We start from the raw sequence: 10,000 nt of genomic DNA, 5'->3' as shown, positions 1-10,000 counted from the left end.
ACACTGATGTGTTGAGTAGCAGTGAGCATCATCATCGACAGTAGTGACCATTTAGCAGCGGTACCGATGATGATGATGATGGAATTCACTGAGACCACCCCGCGATGCGATGCTGAAGATGATGATGACGATGGCATTCGGTGCCTGTGACGAGGAGCAGCACGGTGATAGCACTTAACCTTCGCTGTCATCGATCTAATTTATTCAATTCCAGCACAGCACCGATAAGCACGGTCACCCACTTAGCAAGTACGGTCCTGACGGACCAGCTCTTCCTTCTCTCGTCCAGGATTCGGGCCAGATGGTACCAGACGATCTTTCTCCGAAATTGCAGTTCAATGTACCGAATGCACGCGACACGCGAGTCCAAAGTCCGTGGAAGGTGGTGCAATGGGAAGGTGGTGAGGTAACCATTGCTTTTTGCAAGCTTTTCAGACGCTTTACCACACGATGTCAATCCCGTATTGCCGGAACGAGATAATTTATGGTGCTCCTCTCAGGTCACCCGGTCACCACCAACACCCACCTGGTGGGTGGGTGGTTGGGGTACCAGTAACGGGGCGTGTGCACTGCCACGAACGAATGACGAGACCGCACAAATAAGACAGTTTCCTGAGGAGTTATTTATGATGCCATTGCGTGACTTGCCGGATCTTGGTTCTGCCCCGGCTCGCACTTCGCCCGCCCACAGACCATCCTCCTAACAACAAGCGACGGACCCGGGAGCCCCGAGTGTCCGTGTGTCGCACGGTGCTACCCTTTTCGAGAGAGCACATTATGTTAGGTCATGGTGCGCCGTTTGCGATAAAATCATTTCTCTCTTTTCCGTTTATGTGTGTGTGTGTATTGGATGTTTTTATTGGATTCACGTGGATCGTGATGCTAGCAGCAAACAGTGCCGCCACGCACATACGCCACACTAGTTGAAGGACACTAAAGAGGAATCGCTTGGAGTCGCGTCTCGTCGTACCATCCCCCAAAACGCCATGGCTTCATATTCTCCATTTCCAGGACCAGCACGCGCATCGACCGCTTGCTCTACTCCTCCATCCTCTTCATCGGAGAAAAGCCACGAAGTGGTATCGTAAAAATCGGATCTCTCCAGCCATGCCATTCAAGTTTAGGGCTTGGTCACTCTAGAGCAGGCAGCAATAAATGCTGGTGCGCTGCTCCATTGTTAGCTGAAAAGTTTTCCCAAATGATGGCCCCATTGGAACGAGCCGCCAGCCCTTTTAATTACCAACCATCTCTTGGGAATTCTTTGGGCCCGTCCTCACGTACCACCAAGACTGACATCTTCCGCACATTTCCAGACTTTGCAACTGTACCGTTGCCTGTTGTTGGTGCTTTCGTTGGTACCATTGTTTGCGGAGATAAATGAACGGCAATTAGAATCACCACCACAACGTTCTCGAGGTCGGCAAGGCCAGCAAGGCCGGCGATTGTAAACGGATTGATTGGTAAACTTTTTAACGCATCACCAAGAGCCACGAGGCGGCCACACACCCTCTGGAGTGTGGTGACAAGACAAGAACCCCATCAACTCCTCGATCAAAATCGAGCAATGAACCCGGCTAGAGCCGGGCGCGCGTGCGTTTTCGAGAGCTGCGGAATGTAATATCAAATTCCATTCCCCGGGAAGCGGACGAACGCCTCGAGAGGAGGAAGGCTTTTAATGTCTTCGATGTCATCTTGAATCATCTTCCTTTATCCATTTGCTCCTCCTCCTCCTCCTCCTGCTCCTCCACTTTCTGCGCCATATCGGTCATTCATTTCCCCGGCCGCTTGTGAAGACAAAGCGAAGAAGGGAATCTCTTGCAGCGCGCGCCTAGGCTCCCATCCGGTAGGCAGAATATTGACTTCGCGGTTACGGATTCCTCGATAGCAGCACGGTCGGGCACGGAAGCCCACGCCTGGCGTCGCGCCATTCCGTTCCTATTTCGAATCGAATTCCATTCTTCGCGGGTTTGTTTACGGACTTTTCATCGCAATTTCCACGGAACGCGGCGACGTCCAGTTCAGCCGCTACCTCCGAAGCGGGGAAAACAGAGTGCTTGGAAACGAAAGAAGCTTGGCGGCGCCCACTGCAGCGCAGCAAGTCGACGTCGCATGCCATCGGAGGGTGGCCATGGTTGGTGGTACCATGTTTACCTGCGCTTGACAGCACCCAGCTTCAAGTGGTTCGATTGCTTTTTTGCGCACAGGATCACTCACCACCGGGGAGAGGGGACCAGTAGTGGCGCACACGTGCCTAATGTCCTTTTCACCTTTCACCATCTTTTCCCTGGTCTCTGGTCTGCCGAAGCAGTTTGTGTGTTTGTGTGTGAGTGGTTTCCGGAATGGAATGGAAACGGAATTGCTTTTTTGCGGTCGTTGGCGCCGGTCGTCTATTCCGTAATGTGCAACTTTTATGTGCTTCCATTAGTGCAGCGAGCGGAGTAATTAAACGTTTCCACGCGGGCCGCCACCGCCATCCGCGATTGCAATGAGACGAGGACGATGAGCAGGACGATGATGATGATAATGATGATGATGACGACGACGACGACAACGACAACGACGACGACGACGACGGCGCGAGGATGGCGATCGTTGGTTTTACGAAAGTTGGCCACTTAGTCCTTTAGTAACTAGTTGGCTCATTAGCTGCTAGAATTTGAAGTGAGTATTGGATGGCAAGATACGATTTACTCACGCGGCCACGCGGCGATGCAACGCCCATCAATGTCTCTTCCCGTGTGCGGTTGGCATCGAATGCGGCACACACAGCACACCAACGTGGTTTTCTACTCCGATTTATCGGAATCTTGCTCACTAGTGGTTCCCTTCTTTGTGGCTTCGAAATACGATCCTGGATCCGTCGGAGTCGGAGCAGGGCTCTTTCTTTACGTCGATTGTTACTAACAAGAAGATGCTGCTGCCGCCGCTGTTGCTCGGCTATTTGGCACCTGAACGGAGTGCTGCTTGCATTTCCCTTCTGCAACGAAGCTGTGTGTGTGTGTCTGTATGTATGTATGGCGCCTATCGTAACTGGATGCTTGTCGGAATGCGCTCTAGCTGATGCCGATGCGATGCCAATATCGAATTCCAAATAGATGCTGGTACATAACTTCCCCACCTTGTGCTGCTGCTGCTGCTGCTCCTGCTCCACAACATGAACGATCAAACGCGTAATAAGCGTTCCGAGAATCCGAACCACTATTTACTGACCCGCCTCGAGGTGTAGTAATTGGGTGACTTCGGTGCAACTTTGTTTTAAATTTATACCCACAACCTTAGGGCGCTTCGGACGAACTGCTGGAAAGTAAGGAAAGAAGTTGGATTAAGCTGGCACCCAATATAGGACACTCTCTCTCTCTCGGGGGGTTTCTTCTCAAACCTACGCCATCGGTTGATCTGTTTCAGTTGCTTGGAAGTTGGTGCTAGCCGTCCGTTTAGTATCTTCTATTGATATGATAGAATTTATAAGAAAAATGAGCCTCCCTGCGTTCTGTTTCTCCAAACTAGATAAAGATAAAATAGAGAAACTCCTAACACAAATAGCAAAATTGCAAGAATGCTTTTCTTTTCAATCTGAATATTTTATTTATACATCCAAGCTGAACCTATCAAATAGAAAGTACCAGTTCCGTCCACAAAATGTTCCCATTTTATTTCAAAACAATAGTGAATAATGTTTGTTACCTGGCACCGCAACTAAATTAAGCTGTCTCGCGATTCGTATTTCGAAACGGTGATTCCGAATTGCATGACAATGAACATCGATTGTTCCTCATGAATTGTCATACTATTTTGTTCGTTTGCTTCGGGAACAAACTGCACACCGCGAACGCATAATTAGATGCAATTTGGTGTCACATACAGCCAGCAACAGTATCGAGTTTGGTCGATGAATTCGCCACCGCCTCAGCAACACACACACACACACACATCCACCGACCAGTCAGAGCCAATGGAGCAGGAAAATCAATAAAGTCATCCCCATTTTGACGGACAGCACTCTGCCTGCCAGTCGTAGTCCCTAGCGCGATCCTCTTCTCAAGCAAACCATCCGGTACCCTGTAACAAGGCGTGCCAGTCAACTCAAAAAGTGGTCCTACCACCGGCCGGCCGGCCGTCCCATGCATTAATAATGTCCCGATGTTTAGTTTTCCAACTTTCCCCCGGGCTGACTCGTATATAGCTGCCAGCCAGCCCAGGATGGATGACTGTTTTGTTTCGGATTTTCTCGCTGCGAGACCACCGGGCCCGGGTGTTTGCTGTCAACCAGCGTGCGAGGATTCATTAGATCGCTCATATCAACATTTCAACCTTCCTCCGCGGCTGGCAGACTGGCTGTCGGTACCACCACTCGTTGGTGTACTCGTCGTTGTCCCGCAGGAGATGCCCGCAGAATTGTGGAATCACATGTTCATGTTTGTGGCAGGATATCGAACAGCAGGGGCTGCTGCTGCTCCTCATCCCATTCATGTTTAATTCAATTATTTCTCGATTACACATTGAGCCAATGCAAACAAACACATACACATACACATTCTCGATGCCCTGATGATGTTGTATGTGTTTCTGATCGGTACTGAAGCTATCTGTGTGGGGCTTCCGAGAGTGCCCGAGGGTGCTGTGTGTTGCCATCTGCGCCAAGTTTGATCTTGTTGTGGCGAATGTATAGACAAACACAACGCACAATAAACATGTGTTCGATATTTGCTCTTGGAGGCTCACTTTGAAGTTCCACTCTCAGGTTCGTGGCGATATGTTGTTGAACGAAGGATTATGAATTAACTTTACAGCAACATATCGTTGTCGTTGTCGTTGTCCTTGTAGTTGTTGTTTGTCTCACTGTCATTTAATGTCCTTCTACATGCGGTAGTTTCTTCTTTTTTCGTCCGGAATAACGCAAAAAAGGATGCGCTTTAATTATCTTAACACCGTTCTTATTCCTGTGATCCGGATGACCGCTTTTGCCAGAATAAAGCTATCAATTTACTTCTGGTCAAACACTTCTGGCCCAATATCATCGTCGAAGACTCTTCGTGGTACATCGAAAATCACTGAAAAAGGAAACCAATTGTAGCGCACATCCTGTGTAAACATTACTTCATCCTCCCGTATGTTTCGGGTGAACGTGATCCCACGTTTGGGACAAGTGTACACACCTACTAATACGCCCGAAAATGGGGTATGATGTCTCTCTTTTCACGTTATCTTTCGATTGGATAAAATCTTCACACTCTCCTCATCGGACCGGACACACCCGGTCGGTTGTAGGAGATGTAATGCTGCTGCCGCAGTTCTCCATTGATCGGTCGATGATCCGCATGCTTTTTTTGCTGTCGGCGTAACATGATATGTTAATTAAAATGATCCGTTTTGCGCCACCATATATGGCCCATATGGGAGGCGGCATGCAAAGCATGTGCCCAGCTAGGCCAAGAAGTGTGTATGAAAAACGGCTGCTGACAGCTCTCTCTCTCTCTCTGCAATTTAATCAGCAAAATTGTATGCGTCAGTGTCCTAGCCAAATCGCGTAAAAAATTGAAAACACACACACACACGAATGGGCACGATGTAACATTATACTCCTTTGTGCCAAGCTGACAAGGTCAACCAGGCAGAGCATGGCAAGAGTTCGCCCGTTAGCCGATGGAAAATCGAATCACCAGGACGCCCGCCACTTACCATATGGGAGAGCGGTGGTGAACGTGTAGCATAGGCCGACACACCAGTTGGAGCAGTAGACCCCCGGGACAGAAACGACAGGTCTATGCTGCTCGATCGATCCTTCTCCTGCCGTTTCTCCCCGAAAACTCCACCATAACGCACAAGTTTTGCGCTAAAGAAACGACTAAATTAAATTTGAATGTTTCACAAAAGTTTGTTGCTTTCTGCCTGGTGCGTTTATGATGTTTGCTGCCGATGCTCTGCTGGTAGCGAGCAAACGAGCTTTTGGCCTGTCTGCCTGTCTGACTGCCTGCCTTCCCTTCACTACCTGCCTGTCGACCGAGCAAAGTTTGCCTGATTGCTGTCTGGACGAATTAGTCAAACATGAGAAATCTCTCTCTCTCTCTCTCTCTCTCGCACCAAGCGTAAAATGTAAATTTGCTGACAAGCGCATTAACCGCGTGTGATGAGGAGGAGTCGTAGGGAGGGCCGCCGGGATTGGCAGGGCAGGACGATGATGTCCTTACGGACGTGCCGCATCGCTTAACAAGTGTTTATTTGTGTGCGTGCATGTGTGTTTGTCATCTATCGATAAACCTTTTCGGTGCTGTAACATTACAGAAGGATACACGGACGCGACTCGTGAGTAGTATGTGTACAGACGACCAACATCATCTTCTCACCGTTGGCGCCGAACCCCTTTACCCGTCCGCCCTGCCTTGTTCTACTGCTCCATCCAATCGAGAAGCCATCGCCTGCGGAAGGAGCGCGCGCTCGCAGAATTGGAAATCAAAAGCAATCGGCAGCAATCGAATGTGTGTGTCGTTGGACAATGAATTCAATCCATCAATACAATCGAAGCGAAAGCGAATATAGATGGGAAGCTAGCGGTCGGTCGGTTTCACACGTCGGTTAGCAAATTACGAAGCTCCGAAAGAGTCACCAACATTCTTGATGGAGATGCTTGCACGATTGTCTCCAGGTTGGGTTGCCGTTTGCGAAATTCTTTCATTTTTGCTCAGTAAGCGCAGGCAACAGCAGCATGGCATTCGAAAGCACAATAGCATAGTAACCATATGCTGCTGTCCCTTGAATTGGCAACAGAGCTACCGATACTGTTGCACAATCAGTACCGGAGAATCTCGCTTTAAAAAACTATTTCTGGATTACTATTCCCTCTAGTACTTGAATCCACTCTACGGCTATGGATGGTTGCGTACCTTCGCGTTTTCTAACAACCATGCCAGAGAAAGAACGCTACGATCTAGAATGTAGCCATGGCAGCCAGTACAACATTGTTGCTCTTTTTTCATAGCAAAAAAAAAACTCCGGTTTGCTGCTACTCCCCAAAGGAAGGATATCTTGAAGAAAATTTTGCCCATCTGCCGCAAGTACTGCGTGTTCCAAAGAACGCACCAATTGAAGGGGGGACAAGCATCTCTTCCCAACCTTCCTTTCAGGAAAGGGAAGCAACGGTGTGTACTCCTCGGCGCGGCCCCTAATTGCGTTCAAGTGTGTTTGCAGATTTGTTTGCCTTGTCCGTCTTGCATTTGCGTGTTCTCAGGTCCTCGTCGGTGCTTGTGTCGACCGATGTCGATGTTTTTCTTTTGACAACTTTATGCTTTCTACTGTCTTTTTATTTTTATCATTCGTTCGCAATCTAAACCATCGCAATGAATTCTCACTCTTTCTTTTTTTCTTCTCCCTCTTCTCTTGCAGATACCTACAGTGGAAGTGGCTTGAAGCGCAGCCGGTTACTTACAAAACTTTTCGAATGTACCGCGTCCTAGGAAAGGGTGGTTTTGGCGAAGTCTGCGCATGTCAGGTAGGTAGGCGCGTCTGGAACGGTTTCGAGAAGCTGACAGGCAGGCAGGCAGGGCGGCAAAGGCATGAGACAGGGCGAAAGGACTTGACAGCGGACCCGTGGACCGAGGCCGCCTTTGATGTGCTCTGCTGCTTCCTTTCTGCTTCTAAAAGGTTCTTCTGTTGTGTTGGCCTTGAAAACTGGAAGCATCACACACCGCCACCGGTTTCGGGATAACTGTTTTTCGTTATGGTTGTTGGTTTTGTGTGTGTGCAGCTGAAGATCGATCCCGCCTCCACGGGCAAGCATTAAACAAAAACAAAAAAAGGCCGGCACAATTTTCCACCAAGAAATCGGAACCCCGCATTTTTTTTTCTTTTCCTAGCGCCTTATCCGCGAGGATGGAAGAGCGCGTTGAAAGACCATCCTTGCCGAGTAAAGGGTGGTAGAGTAGTGTGTGTTCATAGCAACAGGGACACACACACGTAGCGAGGATTACTGAGCTGATGAGGGAGCATATGGTGTGATGGTCGTGCTCGGTATACTACTCGCCTGGAGCACTGGCTATCGTTTCCAATCCAAGACACCGGCCCTAACGTGTGTTTCAATTCCACTCTTCGGTAGTGTGGGATAAACTCACTAAACTTAGTAGCCCAGCCAACGCTTAATGAAGAAGGTTCACCAGAGCTTTCGTTCCAGTAGCAATAGGTTTTCTTTCATTACTTTCCTGGAAATTGCCCAACCTCGTTCTTGTCTTCGGCTCTGTGACAACAAGACCCTTCAGACCACCCAACAACTCCTACCACGCACTCTACAGCGGTATCGCCGTGTGTCGGTGTAGAGCAAAAAATTGCGAAACAATTTATGCAATATTCAAACCCAAATTACAACCCCAAAGACCCACCGGCCGACCAACGGCGGACACCGGATAGTCGATGGACTGGTAGAACTGTGGAATATTTCCCTTTTTTTTTCTTGCCTTCCTTTCGTTTTTTTGCTCCCCAATGGAAGACCGGAGACTCTACCGACTACCGAGGGCCCGAGGACCGAGGATGGTAATCGTGTGCCGCACATAATTAAGATAGAGACACAGTGTACATATCCACGCGACACAGCCACGCGCACTTACCCCAGTCTCTCTTGCCCCCACTCCCTCGGAACGCTGCATCCTAACTATCGATTTTCTTAAAGCGATTTTCCTTTTCCCGAGTTTTCCATCTCTTCCAAGTGAAGAGGCGCGAGGAGCTGGTTACAGCATCAGCATCAGAGGATGTTGGTGTGGCTGCTAATTTTGTTCAACGAGAGCGGTAGAGCTGAAGGAAAATGGAGGAGAAACGATGGGTTCTATTGACGGTCCGTGAGCAATCAGGTGTAGGTAGAGCGAAAAGACCGTTTGAGGGAAATACTCCAAACCAATCTACTCGCACGACGCGCCGTGGGTCCGTCGAGGACCCCAATGAGCCCTTTACATTCCGAGAGGAAGCATCGGAAGCGTGAGTGCTGTCCGTGTCCGCTGCATCCCGCCCCTTATACCCATCCCACTGCGTGATGGGACGTTAGCAGCGTTATTAATATTGATTAGAATCCTTCCAGCAGCAGCAACAGCTGCCCTGGGTGGCCAACTATTCGATTATGGCAACATCCAGGCCACGGGACACACCGCCAGGCCATGGTGGATGGTGCTACTGGAATGTGAAAACCAATCCAACAAGAATCCCCCCAAGTACCGTAGCTCATCGGATTGGACCGACCGTATGCATGGTATTTCACCGGGATCGGTTCAGGAGCAATGGAAAACTGGGAGAAAGGATGGTTCGCGGCGGGGTCCGCTCGATTGCTTCAAGTGGAAATTCCTTGTCAAAGATTCCCCGGGGGCTGTAATAGCTTCCGCTTCGTACGATCAAGGGCAGAGTGAGCCGAGGGGGGGTGAGGGACGTAACTCTGAAGGGAAGGTAATTGGTATGCATCTGGAGCAGCAGCAGTACGTACGGCTGGTTGCGTGCTCTCCACTTCCTTTAGTCCTTTGGTGAGAAACACGGGATTTTAAGTCGTAACACGGCCTCTATGTGCGCCCGTTATCCACCACGATAACGATCCGGAAGTTACGCCGTAGAGATTGTGCACGCGGCCGATTCGCTTGAAGCAAGAGGAAGAAATCGACAGTGGCAGTGGCACTAGCACTAGCGGTCTCAGTAGGGTCTCAGACCACAGACGACGGGGACACCATCAGGTAGCCTGGGGCAGCTCCTCCCACGATGTAGAAGCAGGAGGAGAGTCATGTTGTTTTGTAATTCCAAATTCCATCTCGAGACGAGACGAATCAGGAACTAGGAAGTACCGAGGCCACATTGCACGGATGCAAAATTATAGAGTGCAAACGTCTGGCCCCAGGGCGCACGCCTCCTGCAGGAGAGAAAGGAAAGAAGGAGTATGTCACCGATTGAATTGCAAGCAGCAGATGCGCGCCGCCCTTCTCCCTTCTGCAGCTAGTGCGCCGCGTCAAATGAATTATTCATCGGCCCCAACCGTTTTCCG

At 49.6% G+C, this 10,000-nt stretch overlaps 1 protein-coding gene across 2 annotated transcripts in view; it reads left to right on the top strand.

The window, feature by feature from the left end:
- Positions 1-10,000, top strand: part of LOC125950238 (G protein-coupled receptor kinase 2) — a 56,926-nt gene that overhangs the window by 40,782 nt on the left and 6,144 nt on the right. For both annotated transcript variants that reach the window (XM_049678034.1, XM_049678035.1), the window contains exon 8: positions 7,381-7,486. In XM_049678034.1, the coding sequence (XP_049533991.1) occupies positions 7,381-7,486 (106 nt within the window). The remainder of the gene's footprint in view (positions 1-7,380; positions 7,487-10,000) is intronic.

This window comes from Anopheles darlingi, chromosome 2, assembly GCF_943734745.1.
Source record: "Anopheles darlingi chromosome 2, idAnoDarlMG_H_01, whole genome shotgun sequence".
Taxonomy (NCBI): domain Eukaryota; kingdom Metazoa; phylum Arthropoda; class Insecta; order Diptera; family Culicidae; genus Anopheles; species Anopheles darlingi.
Note: the sequence above shows the minus strand (reverse complement) of the source record. Positions and strands in the feature narration are given on the sequence as shown.